Here is a 23655-nt window from a genome sequence, read left to right on the forward strand (position 1 = left end):
CCCCGCGTCACCCCCAGAGCCGCTACATACAGTACAGGAGGTCAGAGACGAGCACGACTCTCTCCGTCACGACCTTCCCCGACCACCGTCGCCGGCGGGCAGAAGCAGCGGCAGCGACCAGCAGCGACCAGCAGCAGCCACCCCCCCCCAGTTTCCACAGGCTGCGCGCAGCCAGCAAGACAGGAGGTACTGTACCCACAAACAGAGTCTGGAGCAGTCTGGAGTCCTTACCTCGGCGAGCTGTCAGCCCCTGTAGGAAGGATCTCCCGGCACCCTGCTCTCCGACTGAGAACTGTTCACCCAGCTCCTGTCAATATTTACCTCTCTTAACCAGCACAGCGAGTTCAGCGAGCCGCCTGCCTGCTCGGTGCGGATAAAACGACACGCCGGCGGGGTGGCGCACGGCGTTACAGTGATGAAGAGTCAGAGTGCATTCAGTTCTGCGAAAACTGTAACAGAGCCTCGCAGGCAACACCGGGCACCGAACTAGCGCCACGTTGTACACAGCGCAAACTCTGGGCTGTCAATCAACCCTCCCCGCCCCCGGGGAGCGCCCCACCTCATTGGTCGGCGCAGGCGGGCCCCGCCTCTATATCCGAACACACCTCCCCCGAGGGGGGGGGGCGGGGCTTCCGAGGAGCTATCGGCGTCAAGTTGATTCTCACAGTGGAGAGTCTCCTGACTGGAAACGCGTTATTGTTACCGCTAATAACGATCAGGGGGGAGACTCGTTGCTCGATGATGGCTGAAGCTGCCCTACCGTTCACCGCGGGACAGTGAAGGCAGCCAGCAACACTGCCGGTGGGCAAGAGTCTTGAGACTTTTATACCATATAAGCGCAGATGACTCTGATGTCCACCCCTTGCACAGTGAATTTGAACTCCGTCCATCTGTGAGCTGATTTCGACTACCTACATTCCCGTGCAATAGCGCCAATTTATCCTTTACATCCACAGCAGTTAGCCTGATTACTCCGGGCGACTGACTGTGTGTATTTTACTTTAATTCTATATGGATTTTCTTCACCTTACCTGCACGTCTCTTATTTCTGGACGGTTTCGTGCTGTGCTGTGTGTCCCGCCTCTTACCTGCCTGCAGTACACATTTCCCACCTAGGACACAACAAGGGACCCAAGTGAGTGAGCTGTTCAGCTCGTGTTTCGGAACAAGACGGTCACGGCAGTGCGTCTTTGTGCGAGATCCGTGGGACCGCAGCTCAGTTCAAAGGGACCCCAGTGGTTTTAGCGATCGACTACAATACTGCCCAAGCAAAATAGGCCGATTAACTACAAGACCAACAGGAAACTGGCACCTGTGGTGTAAGAGAATATTTCTATTCAAAACTGAGCAACCGGCCGGGCATTGAGCAAAACAGAGCAACTCCATCTGTCCGCTGCCTGGGCATGAGGTACTCACCCTCACAGCACAGCCCAGCCAACCCAGTATTTCCACATTAGACCAGTAGCTCGGTCCAGTCTACTGCTACTGCTCCGATTCGCTTCAGTTAAGACCTCTATCGCCCCCAGGGTATTTGTCTCGCCTATCAAGAGCGCATAACACATTACACGTACGACAATGTCGCGTTACAGCAACGGCACAATACCACGAAACAAACAACACTGAACAGCAGTGCTCAACCGGAACTCGGTTCAAGGCAATACTTGAATAATTCAGTACTGTAGCTCTGTCAAAAAGAAATAAAACCAGTGGACTGGAATTTGCCCCAGTGCAGCCCGGATACAAAAAGAACACGGCAAAAACAACAAAACACGCTTCCACAGCAGCAACAAACACTCTGTATTTATTATTTATTTTATATTTATTTTGTTGTCTTTTGTTTTATAACTATTCTGATGGCTGTTTTTGCTTGTCTTGGGCTGGACTGCTGTAACACATCAATTTCCCTACGGGATTAATAAAGTCTTATCTATCTATCTAACACACACATACACGAACACAACACAGTATATGTTAGAGGAACAAGTCAGAGGTTTATTCCCGGCTGGAAAGAGAGGAGAGAAAACACAACGTTTCGGCTGTGGAGCCTTCTTGGGGGCGTGAGGGAAACACCGTCTTTGCTCCAGGCCTGAAGAAGGCTCCACAGCCGAAACGTTGTGTTGTCTCTCTTCTCTCCCCGGCCGGGAATAAACCTGTTACCTGTTCCTTTGCAGACTACTGTACGCCCGCTGACACAGCCCCCCCCCCTCAGGAGCTACAGTATATATCATTCCACCAGTTACAGATCTGAAGGTCGGTCCTGCTGATATTTACAGTCGCTCCCGTGTGCTACTTGCAGCATCCGAGATCTGCATCAGATACGTCTCCGTTTCAGAACCCAGCCTCCGACGCCCCAGGGTTAATTCCCAGACGTCGCCCAGACAGAGATACCCCCTCCCCTCGGTTAGCACGGAGCCCGGAATTCCTGACGACGAGTCGAACGGATCGGGGCGCAGGGTGGGGAACGTGCGGACTCCACACAGAGGGACCCGGGGGTGCTGCGAGGCGCAGCATGCGAGCTGTGTCCTTAAGAAACCTCCCCGGTCCCAGAGGGCTCACTGCAGCGGCCTGATTTCATCTCCAGTCCTGTCTCGCTAACGTCTGCGGGCGTCTGCCTCACGGCCAGTGTGTCGCGTCTGGGGCAGACAGACAGGAGCGGCAGTGTGTGACAGTGTTTGTACAGTATCTGACGCCGGTGTGTGAATCCCGGACGTCACACTCAATTCGGTACCTGCAGAGGTTGCGCCACCCCCTCTGGTGTCAACCAGCTCGGAGCGGGACTCCGGCTGACCTCACAGAGCCCACTGATATTGATATTTAATGATCTATAATAGATAAGGACGTGATTTAGTGCGCCTTTTGAACAGAACGATTTCAGCTCGCCGCCCGCACGACGGACTTCCTCGCGGGCTGTATCTGCAGGGAGGTCAACTGTTCAATAGTTTGGGAAAAAAAAACTTTCTGCTCTGTTGAATCGACTTATCGTCTTACGTCCTGTGCCTGCGTGTACGAGGCGCTGCGTTGTCCTGAGCTCAGGCGGTGATTAACGCGCTCGGAACAGACCGGAGCGCCGACGTTTTCACAGAGTATCGAAATCATAGAGTCGAGTATCAACATCAATTTCATAGAGGGGTCGGTTTTTTCCCTCACCACGACATACTTACTGTCAAACAACATACTGACAGTTCCTGTTGTCATCATCGCCTACGCCTGTACTGTACTGCCCGCATTGTACTGTGTTAATCCCGAGAGATCAGCGCGATTATGAATTCCGATGGGCGAGTACACAAGGTCACAAACCCCTCTACTCCACTACTCGACTCTAGCAAACAAGCACACACACACACAAAAAGCAGCTTTCTCGGGCTGTCTGCGATGGAGATATCCTACAAGACTGGCAGATAACGTGCGTGGCGATTCTCGATCACCGAGAGCCCCGGACTGTGTGCGTTCGCTGCCGCAGTCGCAGGATGACTGGACGTGTGAAACACAGACAGGGGTTTAAGGCACCGGGCGATCTTCGCGGGTGACGATCTGCGAGCCGTGCTCTGTAGCGCACTCGTACAGTACGGCCAGGCGCCGGGCTCTTGTGCTCCGAGCAGTGAGAGCAGTGAGCTGGTCTGGGGGGTAACTCGCCCCCACACCACCCTCCGGTCTGCGAGCGGCCGGCGTCTGTCCCGCTGCTCTCCCGCACCACCTGGTGGCGGCCGGGAGCACTGCAGGTGAGCGCCACACCTGTGGAACAGGGCACCTTCATTTAAAATTGGGAGGAGGGTCCCGAGAGTCTGTCCGCAGGGGGGTCCAGTCACCTTCCAGACAAAGAACTGGATTATAATTTCAGGAGCCGGCGAATGTTAACGGCGGTCCATCACAGAACAGGCACACACACACACACACCAGGGCCAGTCCATCACAGGACACACACACAGACACACACACACACACACACACACACACACCAGGGCCAGTCCATCACAGGACACACACACACACACACACACACACCAGGGCCAGTCCATAACAGGACACACACATACACACTCACACCAGGGCCAGTCCATCACAGGACACACACAGACACACACTCACACCAGGGCCAGTCCATCACAGGACACACACAGACACACACATTCACACCAGGGCCAGTCCATCACAGGTCACACACAGACACACACACTTACACCAGGGCCAGTTCATCACAGGACACACACAGACACACACACTCACACCAGGGCCAGTCCATCACAGGACACACACACTCACACACACCAGGGCCAGTCCATCACAGGACACACACACACACACTCACACCAGGGCCAGTCCATCACAGGACAGGCACACAGACACACACACTCACACCAGGGCCAGTCCATCACAGGACACACACACACACACACACACACACTCACTCACTCACACCAGGGCCAGTCCATCACAGGACACACACAGACACACACTCACACCAAGGCCAGTCCATCACAGGACACACACACACACACACTCACACCAGGGCCAGTCCTTCACAGGACACACACACACACACACACTCACACCAGGGCCAGTCCTTCACAGGACACACACACACACACACACAAAAACCAGGGCCAGTCCTTCACAGGACACACACATACACACTCACACCAGGGCCAGTCCATCACAGGACACACACACACACACCAGGGCCGGTCCATCACAGGGCAGGCACACAAACACACAACCACACCAGGGCCAGTCCTTCACAGGACACACACACACACACACACACACTCACACCAGGGCCAGTCCATCACAGGACACACACACACACACACACACACACACACTCACTCACTCACTCACTCACTCACTCACTCACACCAGGGCCAGTCCATCACAGGACACACACACACACACCAGGGCCAGTCCATCACAGGACACACACAGACACACACACTCACACCAGGGCCAGTCCTTCACAGGACACACACACACACACACACACACACCAGGGCCAGTCCTTCACAGGACACACACATACACACTCACACCAGGGCCAGTCCATCACAGGACACACACACACACACACACCAGGGCCGGTCCATCACAGGGCAGGCACACAAACACACAACCACACCAGGGCCAGTCCTTCACAGGACACACACACACACACACACACACTCACACCGGGGCCAGTCCAGCACAGGGCAGGCACACAAACACACACCCACTGAATTTCTGGAGTTTCATATGGCGTGTGCAGTTGGTTTCTGGGGTACTGGTCTGAAACACGGGGGTATTTTTGTGGTGTTCTGGATTAAAAACGTCGGGCGGGTGTTGCATGGGGTTCGGGGAGATAGATAATCCCTAGAAACCAGGTGCATCTCCCGTGATACGTCTTCGTGGATTGAAGGACAGAGCCGTACTCGCTCACAGAAGGATCTGAACGGAGGCACTAGGACCTCAGACGCCTGTAAACGCGGAGAAGACCAGCTCTTCCTCACAGCTACACAAACACTTCAGTTTCCTCTTTCCTCTCACGGAAACCGACTCCTGTGCTGCACGACCCGTGTTGTGACAATTCAGGTAGGTCACAGCCAGTGAAAATATCAGCCGGATTACTCCTCGATACTAGTTCGCCTCCCTCGTCCGGAGTCCGGCTTGTTTTGAAACCTGAAGCGGATTCTGTTGTGTGTCACTACGGGTCTGGCCGTGTTGTGTCAATAGCGAAACTGAAAGTCCAGGCGCGCAATTTTGTTAAATACCAGACGCCCGTTGTTTTTTTTTCCCCAGCTGTAGTTTGAAATTCAGAAAATATATATATATATTTTTAGGGAAAGATCAGAGGGATAAACGTCCGTCTGCCCCACAGACAGAGCTCACAGAGACGGGGTCGAGACAGAGTCACGCAAATTCAAAACTTGACTCAGTCAAGTTCTTTCCCGGCTGCGAGTCCGGGCATTGACACTGACAGCCAGGGCGAGGAAAGAGGGGGGAGATCACACTCGTGCGGTAACGAAAGGGCATTTGCAGTAGTAGTGAGCTCCTCAGCTTTTAGGCGACTCGCACGCAAAAGCCGCGCAAACGCTGCGCAGCGGGTGCAGGTATCACGTGTCCTGACTGTGCACACCTGCGGTTCGCGGAGGGGGTGCTGTGAACCCCACCCGTTTTCGCTGACGGAGACGTGACTCAAAACCTCCTTCATCGGAGCCGTGACGAGAGTGAGGTCATCACTCCCGGCCCCCTCCCTGTAACCCTGTCTGTGCACGGCGCTGCACTTGAGCGTCAGTCACTACCGAAGAGCTTGGGGGTGGTATTGCATCCAGGCTTGACTATTAATAATAACTGCTTACACTTATATAGCGTTTTTCTGGACCCTCCACTCAGAGCTCTTCCCAGGTCAGGGGGAATCCCACTACCCCCACCAGTGTGCAGCCCCACCTGGATGATGCTCCAGTCCTCTCCCACACACCAGCTCTCAGTGGGGAGGAGAGCAGAGGGATGGAGCCAGTTCAGAGAGGGGGGTTATTAGGAGGCCATGAGGGGTAAAGGCCAGGGGGGAAATTTGGCCAGGACACTGGGGTAACACCCCTACTCTTGTCGAGAGACACCCCGGGATTTTTAATGACCACAGAGTCAGGACCTCAGTTTTACGTCTCATCTGAAGGACAGCGCCTGTTTACAGTCTAGTGTCCCCGTCTCTATACTGGGGCATGAGGACCCACACAGACTGCAGGGTGAGCGCCCCCTGCTGGCCCCACTCACACCTCTCCCAGCAGCAGCCTCAGCTTTCCCAGGAGTCTCCCCTCCAGGTACTGGCCAGGCTCACGCCTGCTGGGCTCCAGTGGGGTTTGTCAGATGGGAGTTGCAGAGTGATATGGCTGCTGGTTTATTTGACCCACACAAGCAGCATTCTCCCGAATTCACTACTGTAATACTCTACTCGCTGGGGTTTCTAAATCCATATCGAACAAACTCCACTCTGTCCACAATTCGGCAGCCAGAATCCTCACCAGGTCTGGTGCCAGTGATCACATTACTCCTGTCCTGGAGTCCCCGCACTGGCTTCCTGTCAGGTTTCGGGTCGACTTCAAAATCCTCCTGCTCGCCTGCGGGGCTCTGCGTGGCCTCGGCACCCCCGTACCTGTCTGAGCTCCGGTGGCGCTGCATGCAGCAGCCCTGTAGGAGGCGCTCTGTGTGCCGAGCGGTGAGACGTCTTTGCCGGGGGTCCGAGTCTGTAGGCACGGAATCTGCAGGTGTCAACTGGCGCAGCGATGGTGCTGGTGGTGACGATGATGATGATCCCCTGAGGAAGAGCGCGCCTTCGTCCCACAGGCACAGTGGGATAGGAGCCGTCTTCTGTAGCAATAACAGGAAGAGCAGAAACAGCCCCGAGTTGAATGAACCCCTTATTGTAAGTCGAACCACTGCCCTGGGACTGAAGCCGTCCTGACCCCTCCCTGCTCCCGCTCCAGGCGGACGCGATGCCCGGCTCCAGGGAGGACGGCCTGGAGCGGATCCTCGCGGACCTGCGGAGGGACGAGTGGAGGAAGTTCAGGGGGCTGCTGAACAGCGTGCCGCCCCCCGGGGGCTGCCGGCCGATCCCCCTGAGCGAGCTGAGGAGGGTCAAGACCGCCTTCGACCTGCGGGTGAAGATGACCCAGTACTACGGCGACCTGGCGGCCGCGGAGGAGGTGACCCGGGACGTCCTGCAGAGGATCCCGAGATGGGACCTGGTGGAGAGGCTGGAGGGGCAGATGAGCAGCTGTACGGTTCTGGAGAACGCGCCGGTTTCGTCCGCTTCGAGTATCGACAGTGATGTCAGAACGAATCAGATGCACAGGGACAGACAGACAGGAAGTCCCGCCCTCCGACACACCCACAGGGACTGACAGACGCAGGAAGTACCACCCCCCGACACCCACACAGGGACAGACAGACGCAGGATGTACCGCCTTCCGATACCCACACAGGGACAGACAGACAGGAAGTCCCGCCCTCCGACACCCACACAGGGACAGACGGACGCAGGAAGTACCACCCTCCGACACACACACAGGGACAGATGGACGCAGGAAGTACCGCCCTCCGACACCCCCACAGGGACAGACGGACGCAGGAAGCCCCACCCTCCGACACCCCCACAGGGACAGACGGACGCAGGAAGCCCCGCCCTCCGACACCCACACAGGGACTGACGGACGCAGGAAGTCCCGCCCTCCGACACCCACACAGGGACTGACGGATGCAGGAAGTCCCGCCCTCCGACACCCACACAGGGACTGACGGATGCAGGAAGTCCCGCCCTCCGACACCCACACAGGGACTGACGGATGCAGGAAGTCCCGCCCTCCGACACACCCACAGGGACTGACACAGGAAGCATCACCTGCTAACAGACTAACACCCCTCTCCTCTCCACGCAGACCGCTATCGGCTCTTACAGGACCTGTACGTGGCGCAGAGGCAGCTCCGCCTGTCCGAGGGCTACAGAAGTGTGGAGTGGGAGGAGACCCGGCCCCGCCCCGCCCAGCTGGAGAGTATCTATGACCAGGTGCCGTACAGACAGTACCCACCAGGGGCGCACTGTTGTTGGGAGATCGAGTGGAGAGGCTGGGGAGCCGATATCAGTTTGAAATACACGGCCTCTGGCAGCAGAGAGGAAGGGCACAGCTTCCTGTTTCTCGTCATATTTTTACTCGCGGTAAGCATCGTCTTCGTCACGAAAACGGTGTTCATGACCTGCGTTTTATACAGTGCCTTTAACAGCCTGTCCTTTCAGATGATTTTCAAACTGTTGGGAACGGGCATCGCGCCCGGCCCGGCCGCCCCCGGACACTTTCAAGACGGCACGTGATTTTAAAAGCCCGAACCTGTGCTGATGCGATACCCTCACTTGCTTCTGCGAAAACGTGACCGTACTGGGCCTGACGGTATTAGCAATAGAGCAATAGGAAGCAACAATTGTTTTTTTTTTAAGTTTATCAGGATCTTTCCATCATTAACTGTAAAGAGTGTTGACTTCTGTTCAAACCCTAGATCCCAGATATAAATGAGGATCTGGTACAGATCACCCCGTATTATTAGAGCACACACTTCTAATTTGGCTCTTCTGTACACAGAGGGTGGTGGGGGTGGAGAACAAGCTGCCCAGCCCTGTGGTTGAAGCCAATACCCTGGCTCCTCTCCAGACACAGCTGGGTGAGCTCCTCCAGTCAGGACAGGAGGCTCTTCTGTACACAGAGGGTGGTGGGGGTGGGGAACGAGCTGCCCAGCCCTGTTGTGAGAGCTGATACCCTGGTTTCTCTCCAGACACAGCTGGGTGAGCTCCTCCAGTCAGGACAGGAGGCTCTGCTGTACACAGAGGGTGGTGGGGGTGGGGAACGAGCTGCCCAGCCCTGTTGTGAGAGCTGATACCCTGGTTTCTCTCCAGACACAGCGGGATGAGCTCCTGAGATCAGCGGTATGATGGATACTGTCATTCCTACCTCTGTATGTTCTTCCTAAATAGACTAAGAAGAGCTTTTAGTTCCTCATTAGCTATTTAAGGAGACTGTGATGTTTAGCATGTTTAAGTTTTGAAAATAAACCTGTTTTGGAATCCCATATCGCCTCTCAGTGATGTGCTGTTTAACAAGTGTCTGTGATCAGCAGTAAAGCTATAAGTATGAATACTGTAAGCTATAAGAAATACCGCCTCCCAGAGACACTGGCCATTAAACACAGTTCAGATCAATAAACCCTGGACACCTTTCCTCCCACACCCACGGACTTTCACTCCGACATCGGCTTCCGGTTTCGTGCTACAAAAGGAGCCCTAACTGTTTTCTATACTACTGGATATTTCTTTTACCTGAAAACAAAAAAGAAGCTTCCTTGACAGTTGTTGAAAACCTTTTGTTGAAATCTTAAATTGCTAGAACTGGGAGTCTGGTTTCTTCTTTTCTCTTCAGCGCGTCTTCCCCGTTCCCGGCGTCTCCCGTGAGGCTCGCGGCCTCTCGGATCGATCGATCAGTGATCGATTCCTGCTGGCAGCCGCTGTGCCGTGTCCCAGATGTCTTCATTCCAACAACAAAAAAAAAAAAATAGGCACTCCCGGTTGCATTGCATCTATACCAGGTCAATGACATCGCCAAGGGTCCACACTAGAATACAATTACAAAAACTGTGAACCAGGGCAAAGTGGAGACGTCCCGCACAGCTCTCACGTTCTTGCATTTCGAAATGGTCTGTAAAAACGCCTTCACACCCAGTTGAAACCGATTTAACGTGAGACAGAGACAACGGGTCGTGTGTAGTCCCGACACACGCCAGGGGAACCCGACAGAACTTCCTTTCGGTCACACGGCGGGGGTGCTTCTTTTTTTTAAAGACACGCTCCTCAGCCCTCGCCCTTGAAGAACCCGGGCTCATGTCGACCCGGACTGGGAATAAAAACGCGCCCGTGGGAGCCGTGGGTCACCCCGGAGGACTCCGAGAGCTTCCGGCGCCCGGCGCTCCTCCACACCCAATCGCGTTTTTCTGAGAGTCACGGCTTTTTTCTCGTGTTCAAGTGTTTTTTTTTTTAAAAAAAATATTGCCTTCGGTCGCGCAGTTCGGAGTTCTGGTGGCTCCAGTTGTTCAGGGGGGCTCATCAGCAATCCTGCCCGCCTGCCTGCCTGCCTGCCTCCGACCGCAGTCGATCTTCACCAGCGGCGTTACACAGTGAGGTCGCTCCAGCGGCCTCCACAAGTCTCACAGTCCTGGGGGGGAAAAAAAAAAAAGTCAACCCGTTTATTGTAACCCGGCCAAGAGGGAAATACTCATGAGGCAAGGGACACAGGTGCTGGTCGTCTGCTACACCTGCAGCGACTCGGACGGACGCGCACAGACAGTCCAGTTTTTAACTTTATTCCCCCCGAACCCCCCCGCTGCCGGTGTATGGTTACCGTCGTCTTTTTAAGAATTTAAATTCTTAAAATTGAACGACGTGAGGTCCGGTTAAGAGCCCTATAAAAGATCTCTTTCACGTTTCATTGTCAGGGGGCCATTGCACGCGTGTTCCATTACTACTCTGACACTCTGAAAACAACAACACACAGTGTGTAACTTACCCCCTTTCCCAGTAAATCGCGGCCTTATTCCTCGTATCCAGAGTCGGGCAATCAGGAATGAGATCCTCAAGATCTGTGCGCCGCATTCATTCCAAACCAATGGCCCTCGGAGGCGTGCGGATACCTCAGAGAAAAAGAAGGAAAGAGCAGAAAATGATCGGTTTCCAGTTCCAAGATTCTGGTAGAACCCAGGACAGGGGTGAATGCCAGAGCTCATCAGCGTGTCTCACCTGAACAGCTGGCGGAGAGAATGACCTGCGTCTGGCCTCTTGTCCCACTGTAGAGGGGGCGGATATCGGAACCGTGTTGCACACCTGCTTCAGCTCAAAAACCTCCTGAAGGCGCTGGAGGCCTCTTGTCGATGTACAACTTTGAAGGCCGAGCGGGTATTGGAGAGCTCTGTTCTCGCATTTCGGGAAGAGACAAAAGTTTGCGCCTAAACCCGAGAACTACCGGCCTAGTTTGGAGACTCACCCCCGCAGCAGCTGCACGGGTATCAGGAGGGCCAGAATCGGTCCCTTCCTAACCTCAAGAGTTCAGATTCGCGAAAAATGCACAAACCAAACTTTCTCGTATGAGTACACTGTCAGAAGGCGCCGTCTTCCAGATGAGACGTAAAACCGAGGTCCGGACACGAAGAATTTGTACCTTGTCGTTCGCTATAAGAACAGAATTGCGCTCAGCTGAACTCCGAGGTTCGGAAGGGTCCGACTCCGGCCGAGCCCCTCCTGCGAGCGTCTCTCTTCAGCGCCGGGGGGCAGCCGTGCTCCTGCGCGGGTGACCGGCGGTGTGGGGGGGTGCAGGACCCCGGGAGGCGGCAGCGCTCTGTCCGCCAGCACAGAGGAAGCCCGTGCGCTCGGTTTCAAAGTGGTTTTTTGTGTGTGCGTTAGTTTTGTAGTCGCTGTTCAATATGGAAACCCGTTTCCGCAAATATGGAAACCAGGTCGGCTGGCAAGACCCGGGTTCGAGCCCATTGCAGGGAGGCACGAAGTAGGGTGGGAGCGGCGAGGGCTCCAGCCCGAGAACCCCAATCCGTTACAGTAACACAAGGACAGACAATGAAATGTGGGCTATTTCAAGGTCGCAAATGTGAGATAAGAAGTGGGAATTCTGAGATACCATAGCGCGTTGTTTCTTACTCCCTGGCGGAAACGGGCTTCCTCTGTGCTGGCGGACAGAGCGCTGCCGCCTCCCGTGGTCCTGCACCCCCCCACACCGCCGGTCACCCGCGCAGGAGCACGGCTGCCCCCCGGCGCTGAAGCCAGACGCTCGCAGGAGGGGCTCGGCCAGAGTCGGACCCTTCCGAACCTCGGAGTTCGGCTGAGCGCAATTCTGTTCTTATAGCGAACGACAAGGTACAAGTTCTTCGTGTTCGGACTGGTGAAACTTCGTACAACGAACGTTCTTATACCGGGGTACGAGTGTAATACCTTTCTGGACCCTGCACTCCGAGCTCTTCCCAGGTCAGGGGGAATCCCAGTACCCCCACCAGTGTGCAGCCCCACCTGGATGATGCTCCAGTCCTCTCACACACACCAGCTCTCAGTGGGGAGGAGAGCAGAGGGATGAAGCCAGTTCAGAGAGGGGGGTTATTAGGAGGCCATGAGGGGTAAAGGCCAGGGGGGGAGTTTGGCCAGGACACTGGGGTGACACCCCTACTCTTGTCGAGAGACACCCTGGGATTGTTAATGACCACAGAGAGTCAGGACCTCGGGTTTACGTCTCATCCGAAGGACGGCACCTTTTTTACAGTCCCACATGGACCCACATAGCGCAATTTTGCTCTTACAGCGCATGACAAGGTACAAATTCTTCACGTTCGGATTAGAGAAACTTCGTACGGAGTTCAGTCTCACTTTAAGCTGTAGGATGGGGCTTGAGTGCTTCTGAACCTTTTGCCCCAAAAAAGGGCATCTGTCAGGAGTCCCAGTGCAAGGAGGACGTGTGGTTTCAGTCTCGTTTCCTGTTTATTAGCTCTGGTCGTCTGTAGCTGTGACAGCCGGGCGTGTTGCCATGGTATCACTGGGTACAGGTGCACAGACATGTGTTAATGTCCTGGAGTGTCCAGTCAGTGTGTGTGTATTAACCCCTCTCTCTCTCAGTGTAGTGTTAATGTACTGGAGTGTCCAGTCAGTGTGTCTGTATGAACCCCTCTCTCTCTCAGTGCAGTGTTAATGTCCTGGAGTGTCCAGTCAGTGTGTGTGTATTAACCCCTCTCTCTCTCAGTGCAGTGTTAATGTACTGGAGTGTCCAGTCAGTGTGTGTGTATTAACCCCTCTCTCTCTCAGTGCAGTGTTAATGTACTGGAGTGTCCAGTCAGTGTGTGTGTATTAACCCCTCTCTCTCTCAGTGCAGTATTAATGTACTGGAGTGTCCAGTCAGTGTGTCTGTATTAACCCCTCTCTCTCAGTGCAGTGTTAATGTACTGGAGTGTCCAGTCAGTGTGTCTGTATGAACCCCTCTCTCTCTCAGTGCAGTGTTAATGTACTGGAGTGTCCAGTCAGTGTGTGTGTATTAACCCCTCTTTCTCTCAGTGCAGTGTTAATGTACTGGAGTGTCCAGTCAGTGTGTGTGTATGAACCCCTCTCTCTCTCAGTGCAGTGTTAATGTACTGGAGTGTCCAGTCAGTGTGTCTGTATTAACCCCTCTCTCTCTCAGTGCAGTGTTAATGTACTGGAGTGTCCAGTCAGTGTGTGTGTATGAACCCCTCTCTCTCAGTGCAGTGTTGATGTACTCAACTGTCCCAGTAGATTAAAGTCAGTGTGTGTGAAAGGGATGTCAGTAATATCAGTGACCTGGAAGTGCTCTGTGAAGTTGGTAAAATGAGCGAAGAGATTCGCACTCTCTCTGCTCTGCTGGTTTCCCTCCCCTCCCAGCTTCGACTAGATCTCCGAAATTGAGATCGGTTGTCTTTGCACCAGGATGTGGAGCGAGACCGCAGCCGTGCACGTTACTTGTTCATCGCGCAGCTCGAACCCTCTCCTCCCCCCGAGGAGGGCTGGGCGGTCTGGAAGAGGCGCCCAATCAGCGCTGGTCCACTCCCCCCTCCCACGAATCTTTAAATCCGGCCCGCAGAACCACAGCTGCGTCAGAGCTGAAGACAGAAGATCAGAGGTAAGAAAGCTGGTTCCTGACTGCTGTGCCTTTTCTTCTGCGAGTCTACGGTGCCGCGTGGGGGAGGGGGGACAGACCTTTGATGTTGTGGGCTAGTAAAACTGGACGGACGCGGCCCTCAGCGGGCATTTTGGGCTCGGCGGCCCTGCGGGGCCCAGCTCGGGTCAGATCGGGCGCTGGGCGTGCCCTGCTCCAGACCTGAGGGGCTGCAGTCCAGCCGATCGCGATCGGAAGGTGATCACCAGCTGAATCACCCTGCAGCTCCCAGCTGACAAACCCCACTGGAGCCCAGCAGGTGGGAGCCTGGCCAGGACCTGGAGGGGAGACTCCTGGGAAAGCTGAGGCTGCTGCTGGGGAGAGGTGTCAGTGGGGCCAGCAGGGGGCGCTCACCCTGCGGTCTGTGTGGGTCCTCATGCCCCAGTATAGTGACGGGGACACTAGACTGTAAACAGGCGCTGTCCTTCAGATGAGATGTAAAACCGAGGTGCTGACTCTCTGTGGTCATTAACAATCCCAGGGTGTCTCTCGACAAGAGTAGGGGTGTCACCCCAGTGTCCTGGCCAAACTCCCCCCCTGGCCTTTACCCCTTATGGCCTCCTAATAACCCCCCTCTCTGAACTGGCTCCATCCCTCTGCTCTCCTCCCCACTGAGAGCTGGTGTGTGTGAGAGGACTGGAGCATCATCCAGGTGGGGCTGCACACTGGTGGGGGTAGTGGGATTCCCCCTGACCTGGACAGAGCTCTGAGTGGAGGGTCCAGACAGGGGCTGTAGAAGTTAAGAACTTATGGTTATTATTTAAAAAAATAAGTCAAATGATCCAGAAACAATCTACACAGCAGATCATTTGTTTCTCAAGTAATAGTGCAAAGCGCTCTGAGTGGAGTGTCTAGGAGAGCGCTATAGAAGTGTGAGATATTATTATTGCTGGTCAATAACTACGACCTGGGCGAGGAAGAACTTGGGCAGGACAGGCACCAGGACTGGACCTGAGTGTCCCCCCCCTCCCCTGCGTCAGCCACAAGGTGTCCAGCGTGGAGGCTGCTGACAGTGTGGGGGAGTCCTGGGGGTCAGGTCTGACTGGAACTGGACCCAGTCCCTGCCTGGGCCCGTCTCTGACGGAGAGGCCTGGCGGTGATGATAAGGCAGGAGGAAACGAGGAGGGGCTGTTAGCTGACGGACAGCGGGCTTCTCTGATTAACGTTTGGATAAACCAAGGTCAGAGGAAAGCTGGAAAGTTTGCGAACCCTTAGGAATGATCTGGATTTCTGCACGAATGGCTCCTAAAATGTGATCTGATCCTCATGGAAGTCATGCTCTGCTCGTGTTCGAGTGACGCGTGTTCCGTGACTTAGTGAAAGGGAATCGTTATTATTCAAACATCAATCATTACTAAATCCTTAAGATTTATTATTGATGACGGTCTTCCTTCCAGAAGGCCCCAGGAGTGCAGCTGGGACTGTGTGCTGTGGATCTGTGGATCAGGAACGCCTGAGGAGCTCCAGGAAAAGATCGACGATGAGTCGCCACTCTGGCAGAGGGAGAGGAGGGCAGCGATCTGGGAGTAAGTCCGGAAAATCCTGCTACTGTCTGGGAGTACGGAGTCCCCAACCTAGCGCTCTTAGTGAGTTTACTGATGGGTAACAGCAGCTCCCCTGGACTCCGCAGTCCTTGACATCACTGGGTCAGCGTGTCTCAGTGTGTTCTAGGTTTCATTCACCAGAACAGCCCGTCTGAGAGAGGCGCTAGGTGTTAGTATTTTTTTTAAAGAGCACTTACAAACCAGAGGCCGTTGGACTCATCTGATGTGTTTGGTGAGTGAGCTGGATGAGATCCTCTGATCAATTAACGACTGTGTCTTGTTCCACACTCCCACCACCCTCTGTGTAAAGAAGCCCCTCCTGTCCTGGCTGGAGGAGCTCACCCAGCTGTGTCCGGAGAGAAGCCAGGGTATCGGCTTCAACCACATGGCTGGGCAGCTTGTTCCCCACCCCCACCACCCTCTGTGTACAGAAGAGCCTCCTGTCCTGGCTGGAGGAGCTCACCCAGCTGTGTCTGGAGAGAATCCAGGGTATCTGCTTCAACAACACACCTGGGCAGCTTGTTTCCCACTCCCACCCCCCCTCTGTGTACAGTTATGTTTCCTGTCCTGACTGGAGGAGCTCACCCAGCTGTGTCCGGAGAGAAGCCAGGGTATCGGCTTCAACCACATGGCTGGGCAGCTTGTTCCCCACCCCCACCACCCTCTGTGCAAAGGAGAGCCTCCTGCCTCTGTAAGGTCATGTGCTGTGTGGGGAAGCATTTTGTCACGCAGACTTGACCTCGCACCGAGATGCGTTTCAAAGACGCTGGTTTTCCCCTGAGCCGCCCTGCGGCCTGGTTTCCTGCCTGACGCCTGAGATAAGGAGTCTGGCCGTCGGAGGGAGAGGGGGGAGAGAGAGAGAGAGAGGGAGAGGGAGAGAGGGAGATTGAGAGAGAGAGGGAGAGGGAGGGGGGGAGAGAGGGGGGGAGAGAGAGGGAGGGAGAGAGAGAGGGAGGGAGAGGGAGGAGGGGAGAGAGAGGGGGGGGGAGAGAGAGGGAGAGAGAGAGGGAGATTGAGAGAGAGAGGGAGGGGGAGAGAGAGATGGAGAGTAAGAGGGAGGGAGAGGGAGGGGGAGAGAGGGGGAGAGAGAGGGAGGGAGAGAGAGAGCAGTCTCTCTCTGCAGATGTGAAACACAACAGTGCACTCTATTATCTATTCTCTATTATCTGTCCGGATGTTATCCTGTGGGCAGCGCTGGGGGCCCTGGGTTCAATCCTAGACCTCAGGTGCTGTCTGTGGGGAGTCTGCATGTTCTCCCTGGGGTCATGTGGGTTTCCTCCCACAGTCCAGAGACAAGTTGGTGGGTTAATAATAATAATAATAATAATGAACTTTATTTTATATAGCGCCTTTAAAGGTGGTTAATTGGCTTTCTCTCTGTGTCCAGTGATGGCAGCTGCAGCCCACGGTCCTCCTGATCCAGAGCCCAGGACCCGAGCCGACTTCTTGCGCTGTGAGTGTTTTTTTCCCGAAACTCTCCGCCGACAGACGTGCAGAACGTCCTGTGTGCTCTTAGGAGCCCCCCCCCCTGCGAGAGCCCACCGACGGACCGGCGCTGACCGCAGGACAGGACCGGACGCCAGAGGTGGCTCTCCTCCAGCTCCCTCTTCCTCTCCCCTCAGATTTCGTTCCCCTCACCCTGGACCCCAACACCGCCGGCTTTTTCCTGAGCCTCTCCGGGGGTAGGCACGCCAGGTCCGTGCGCAAGTGCCGGAAGTACCCGCCGCATCCCGACCGGTTCGATCACCTGCCCCAGGTCAGCGCGCCTCGCCTGGACACGCGGCTCTGGAGAGCACGAGACGGAATCCACTGTAGAACCTGCAGGCCCCCATCTTTCTCATTCTAACGATGAATTGCTCATTATTCATTCTATTTAGTTATTCACATTATTAATGAACCCTGCGATCACATTTCACCTGATCGTTAGACTCGTTAGAATCCAGTTTGAGATGTGTCTTAATAAGATCAGATCAGACCACTCTGTTGGCCAGATACAATGTCTCGCATGAGGGATGTGTCTTTTCTCAGACCCCAGCCTGCTCTCCATGAGACACACAGACAGGGAGAGAAGCTGGGGGGTCAGAGCGCAGGGTCAGCCATGTATACAGCACCCCTGGAGCAGCTGGGGTGAAGGGCCTCGCTCAGGGGCCCCACGGAGTAGGGATTCCTCTGCTGGGCCGCGGGATTCGAACCGGCAACCTCCCAGCCACAGGCGCAGGTCCTGAGCCGCAGAGCCAGCGCCCCGCCCCCATTTCTCAATAGATGACGACAATCATCAAACAAAGAAAGAAGGACAGACATAGACGATGGGTCAGTAGCTCAAATCTTACTCGCTCTTTGAAGGAGGAGCCACAGGCTGTCATTTTTGGAGCTGGACGAAATTTAAGAAACAAAAACGTGCATTTCAGAGTAAGTGAAAGATCAGACAGTCGCACGACTTGCTGTGGTCAAGCTTGGGTCATCAGCCGAATTACTTGTTCCGGCTTCACGTAGCTACACCCGGACACCAGATCCCCAAACCACAGCCCTGCTCGTGAGACCCGGACTGTCTGAACCTTGTGGGAGTCTGCAGATTTCATTTAGTATCACATCAGAACAAACACGAACGCATTCACACTCAAGGCTCAATCAATGCATCCCAGCTTGCATGTCTGTCTGCTGTCTGCTCTCTGCTCTCTGCTCTCTGCTCTCTGCTCTCTGCTCTCTGCTGTCTGCTGTCTGCTCTCTGCTGTCTGCTCTCTGCTCTCTGCTCTCTTAGTCAGGTTTGCTGCGAGAAAGGCACAGCGAGTTTAGCCAGAGAAGCCAGAGAAGGCGGAGTCAATTCAATGTACCAGCTGGGACTTTCCCATTTATACAGACCAGAAGTTACACCAAAACAAGCACAAATGCTGAACCCTCCCCCAAGGGAGTAGGTTACATATTTGTGCACTCAGGCATTTAGCAAAGATATTGCAGAACACAGACAGCTTTTTCACAGCTCCAGATATCCACTCTCCCCTAGTCCTTGAACATTATTTTTAAAGTCCAGAACAATTTCAGTTCCCCATAATCATATCTGACAACGTCTTTGACTCCTCAGGCAGTTTCTCTGCCCAGCAACAGCTAAGAGCTCCACTACGCTCTTAATCCTTTCCTTCAGCTTCAGAGAAATTCAGAGAAGCATTTAAGATCTCAGCCATCGGAGAATGGCACTCGGTAGGTGAGGGGAACCCAGCAGCTCACTGGAGTCCAGTCTGAGTCATATTGTACCCCTACAGTCCAGAGATCACTGGTCCAGTCTGGGTCAGTCTGTACCCCTACAGTCCAGAGATCACCGGTCCAGTCTGGGTCATATTGTACCCCTACAGTCCAGAGATCGCTGGTCCAGTCTGGGTCAGTCTGTTCCCCTACAGTCCAGAGATCACTGGTCCAGTCTGGGTCACACTGTACCCCTACAGTCCAGAGATCACTGGGTCAGTCTGTAAGCCTACAGTCCAGAGATCACTGGTCAAGTCTGGGTCAGTCTGTAACCCTACAGTCCAGAAATCACTGGTCCAGTCTGGGTCATATTGTACCCCTACAGTCCAGAGATCGCTGGTCCAGTCTGGGTCAGTCTGTACCCCTACAGTCCAGAGATCATGGTCTGGTCTGGGTCAGTCTGTACCCCTACAGTCCAGAGATCGCTGGTCCAGTCTGGGTCACACTGTACCCCTACAGTCCAGAGATCACTGGGTCAGTCTGTAAGCCTACAGTCCAGAGATCACTGGTCCAGTCTGGGTCAGTCTGTAACCCTACAGTCCAGAAATCACTGGTCCAGTCTGGGTCATATTGTACCCCTACAGTCCAGAGATCACTGGGTCAGTCTGTAAGCCTACAGTCCAGAAATCACTGGTCCAGTCTGGGTCATATTGTACCCCTACAGTCCAGAGATCACTGGTCCAGTCTGGGTCAGTCTGTAAGCCTACAGTCCAGAGATCACTGGTCCAGTCTGGGTCAGTCTGTAACCCTACAGTCCAGAGATCACTGGGTCAGTCTGTAAGCCTACAGTCCAGAGATCACTGGTCCAGTCTGGGTCAGTCTGTAACCCTACAGTCCAGAGATCACTGGGTCAGTCTGTAAGCCTACAGTCCAGAGATCACTGGTCCAGTCTGGGTCACACTGTAACCCTACAGTTCAGAGATCGCTGGTCCAGTCTGGGTCACACTGTACCCCTACAGTCCAGAGATCACTGGTCCGGTCTGGGTCAGTCTGTAAGCCTACAGTCCAGAGATCGCTGGTCCAGTCTGGGTCAGTCTGTAAGCCTACAGTCCAGAGATCACTGGTCCAGTCTGTGTCAGTCTGTACCCCTACAGTCCAGAGATGGGTGTTAATCCGATGCCTAGACGAGACCAGTGATCCGATGAAAACGGCTCCTGTCGCCCACGGCGCCCTGTCTCCTGCAGGTGCTGTGCCAGCAGGCCCTGACCGGCCGCTGCTACTGGGAGGTGAGGGTGGAGGTGATGATGGTGGTGGTGGGCGTGACCTACAAGAGCATCGCCCGGAAGGCCTCGGAGGCCTCTCTCGGGATGAACGACAAGTCCTGGGTCCTGCTCTGCCACTGCCCCGGGTTCACCTTCCTCCACGACAACCAGAACACGGAGCTGTCCGGCCCGGAGTGCTCCAGGGTGGGCGTGTACCTGGACCACGCGGCCGGGAAGCTGGAGTTCTACGCCGTGTCGGATGCCGGCGGCCTGACCCTCCTCCACAGGGTGCAGACGGTCTTCACCGAGCCGCTGTACCCCGGGTTCTACCTGTCGGGGGGGTTCGACATGATGGAGCCTGGGTTCTACGGCTCCTCTGTGGAGCTCTGTGAGCCGTAACGCCCCCCTGCCTGCCCCCCCAGGAGAAGCGCGGCTAGCTCCGGGTGCTGGCTCGGTCTCCAGGGAAGCTGGCTCTGGGCACGTTCATGAGATCTCTGCTTCTTCAATAAAGATTGATTGGTCACCCAGTGAGACTCTCCGGTGGCTTCTCTCTCCAGGCAACAGACGATAAATCATAGCTGTTACTAACAGGAGTCTGCAGGTGTCCTGCACTGGGACAGATCAGTGACCAGTACACCTGGAGAAGACACCAGTGTGCTCCGGGGACAGACACCGTGTCTGACAGTGAGACAGTAAAGACTCCAGGTGCAGGAGCTGAGCTCAGACAGGCTCGCACTGGGACAGATCAGTGACCAGTACACCTGGAGAAGACACCAGTGTGCTCCGGGGACAGACACCATGTCTGACAGTGAGACAGTAAAGAGTCCAGGTGCAGGAGCTGAGCTCAGACAGGCTCGCACTGGGACAGATCAGTGACCAGTACACCTTGAGAAGACACCAGTGTGCTCCAGGGACAGACACCGTGTCTGACAGTGAGACAGTAAAGAGTCCAGGTGCAGGAGCTGAGCTCAGACAGGCTCGCACTGGGACAGATCAGTGACCAGTACACCTGGAGAAGACACCAGTGTGCTCCGGGGACAGACACCGTGTCTGACAGTGAGACAGTAAAGACTCCAGGTGCAGGAGCTGAGCTCAGACAGGCTCGCACTGGGACAGATCAGCGACCAGTACACCTGGAGAAGACACCAGTGTGCTCCGGGGACAGACACCGTGTCTGACAGTGAGACAGTAAGGACTCCAGGTGCAGGAGCTGAGCTCAGACAGGCTCGCACTGGGACAGATCAGTGACCAGTACACCTGGAGAAGACACCAGTGTGCTCCGGGGACAGACACCGTGTCTGACAGTGAGACAGTAAGGACTCCAGGTGCAGGAGCTGAGCTCAGACAGGCTCGCACTGGGACAGATCAGTCACCAGTACACCTGGAGAAGACACCAGTGTGCTCCGGGGACAGACACCGTGTCTGACAGTGAGACAGTAAAGACTCCAGGTGCAGGAGCTGAGCTCAGACAGGCTCGCACTGGGACAGATCAGTGACCAGTACACCTGGAGAAGACACCAGTGTGCTCCGGGGACAGACACCGTGTCTGACAGTGAGACAGTAAGGACTCCAGGTGGACGAGCTGAGCTCAGACAGGCTCGCACTGGGACAGATCAGCGACCAGTACACCTGGAGAAGACACCAGTGTGCTCCGGGGACAGACACCGTGTCTGACAGTGAGACAGTAAGGACTCCAGGTGCAGGAGCTGAGCTCAGACAGGCTCGCACTGGGACAGATCAGTGACCAGTACACCTGGAGAAGACACCAGTGTGCTCCGGGGACAGACACCGTGTCTGACAGTGAGACAGTAAGGACTCCAGGTGGACGAGCTGAGCTCAGACAGGCTCGCACTGGGACAGATCAGTGACCAGTACACCTGGAGAAGACACCAGTGTGCTCCGGGGACAGACACCGTGTCTGACAGTGAGACAGTAAGGACTCCAGGTGCAGGAGCTGAGCTCAGACAGGCTCGCACTGGGACAGATCAGTGACCAGTACACCTGGAGAAGACACCAGTGTGCTCCGGGGACAGACACCGTGTCTGACAGTGAGACAGTAAGGACTCCAGGTGGACGAGCTGAGCTCAGACAGGCTCGCACTGGGACAGATCAGTGACCAGTACACCTGGAGAAGACACCAGTGTGCTCCGGGGACAGACACCGTGTCTGACAGTGAGACAGTAAGGACTCCAGGTGCAGGAGCTGAGCTCAGACAGGCTCGCACTGGGACAGATCAGTCACCAGTACACCTGGAGAAGACACCAGTGTGCTCCGGGGACAGACACCGTGTCTGACAGTGAGACAGTAAGGACTCCAGGTGGACAAGCTGAGCTCAGACAGGCTCGCACTGGGACAGATCAGTGACCAGTACACCTGGAGAAGACACCAGTGTGCTCCGGGGACAGACACCGTGTCTGACAGTGAGACAGTAAAGACTCCAGGTGCAGGAGCTGAGCTCAGACAGGCTCGCACTGGGACAGATCACTGACCAGTACACCTGGAGAAGACGTTATAAACGAGCAAATTACATTGTTTCAGATACTGGTGACCAATACCTTCTTCCTCTCTCTCTAGAGAAAATATGAAAACAGGACAACAGTGGTGACAGAAAAACTGCAAGTGAAAGTCTATTATATTATGTTTATTATGTATTTAGACAACTTACATAAGACGTGCAGCACAAAGAGGTCCCAAATGTATGTTTTGAGTCCTTAAAGGAGTTTATTCAGCAGAACATCTCAGTTACCCCTGGCGGCGTTGAGGGAATGTTCAGTAACTGTTCAGATGGTGACTGTGCGCAGGAACAATTACTGCTGAACAAATTAGGCAGCCCATTGATATAGGATTAGCATTTACATAGAGGTTTACATAGATCCCTGGAAGTATAATACTATATATATATTCAGTTTGACATGGAGGTCAGTAGAATTTACATGCTGGTGTTGTATGTCGGTGTCTTTCAGGACAGGGGGCAGCTGTTAGCAGTCAGTGCAGCAGTGTGAGGAGGTGCCCAGAGCCCTGTGTGTGCGCTGTGTTTCTGTACAACACCTGTGCGTATATACAGTGTGTGTCCTGTGGACGCCTGTCCTGGGACTGTGTCTCTCGCTCTGTCACAGGGTGCTGCTCTCCAGCTTCAAATCCACTTTCTTCTTCTGCTTCTCCATCACAGCTTCCAGCTCTGTCGCTCTGTGAGCGTCCTGGAGAGAGAGAGAGGGGTTAATACACACACACTGACTGACTGGACACTCCAGTACATTAACACTGCACTGAGAGAGAGAGGGGTTAATACAGACACACTGACTGGACACTCCAGTACATTAACACTGCACTGAGAGAGAGAGGGGTTAATACAGACACCCTGACTGGACACTCCAGTACATTAACACTGCACTGAGAGAGAGAGGGGTTAATACACACACACTGACTGGACACTCCAGTACATTAACACTGCACTGA

At 54.7% G+C, this 23655-nt stretch overlaps 3 protein-coding genes across 9 annotated transcripts in view; 1 reads left to right on the top strand and 2 right to left on the bottom strand.

The window, feature by feature from the left end:
• LOC148829055 (sodium-dependent neutral amino acid transporter B(0)AT2-like) overlaps positions 1–462 on the bottom strand; it is a 34965-nt gene extending 34503 nt beyond the window's left edge. Inside the window, exon 1 of the mRNA XM_088922710.1 lies at positions 232–462. The gene's annotated coding sequence lies outside the window, so the exon portion shown is untranslated. The remainder of the gene's footprint in view (positions 1–231) is intronic.
• A 5026-nt stretch (positions 463–5488) lies between these two features.
• On the top strand, positions 5489–20725 carry LOC148829056 (tripartite motif-containing protein 16-like protein). Its single transcript, XM_088924311.1, has 5 exons — positions 5489–5559; positions 15614–15742; positions 17148–17213; positions 17383–17516; positions 20182–20725. Exons 2-5 carry the CDS (start codon positions 15697–15699, stop codon positions 20596–20598), a joined length of 663 nt encoding a protein of 220 aa, XP_088780437.1. The 5' UTR covers positions 5489–5559; positions 15614–15696; the 3' UTR covers positions 20599–20725.
• Positions 20726–22825: 2100 nt separating this feature from the next.
• Positions 22826–23655, bottom strand: part of eps8l1b (EPS8 signaling adaptor L1b) — a 32554-nt gene continuing 31724 nt past the window's right edge. For all 7 annotated transcript variants that reach the window (XM_088922691.1, XM_088922690.1, XM_088922692.1 and 4 more), the window contains one exon: positions 22826–23396. In XM_088922691.1, coding sequence (XP_088778817.1) covers positions 23310–23396 — 87 coding nt within the window. In that variant the 3' untranslated portion in view covers positions 22826–23309. The remainder of the gene's footprint in view (positions 23397–23655) is intronic.

This window comes from Atractosteus spatula, chromosome 8, assembly GCF_055471065.1.
Source record: "Atractosteus spatula isolate fAtrSpa1 chromosome 8, fAtrSpa1.hap1, whole genome shotgun sequence".
Classification (NCBI taxonomy): domain Eukaryota; kingdom Metazoa; phylum Chordata; class Actinopteri; order Semionotiformes; family Lepisosteidae; genus Atractosteus; species Atractosteus spatula.

Excerpts from the sequence above, each read along its gene's own strand:
- LOC148829056 (XM_088924311.1), top strand. The coding sequence starts at position 15,697 with ATGAGTCGCCACTCTGGCAGAGGGAGAGGAGGGCAGCGATCTGGGA. Across the intron at positions 17,214-17,382 it reads CCGAGCCGACTTCTTGCGCT|ATTTCGTTCCCCTCACCCTG; the intron begins GTGAGTGTTTTT and ends CTCTCCCCTCAG. Across the intron at positions 17,517-20,181 it reads GGTTCGATCACCTGCCCCAG|GTGCTGTGCCAGCAGGCCCT; the intron begins GTCAGCGCGCCT and ends TGTCTCCTGCAG.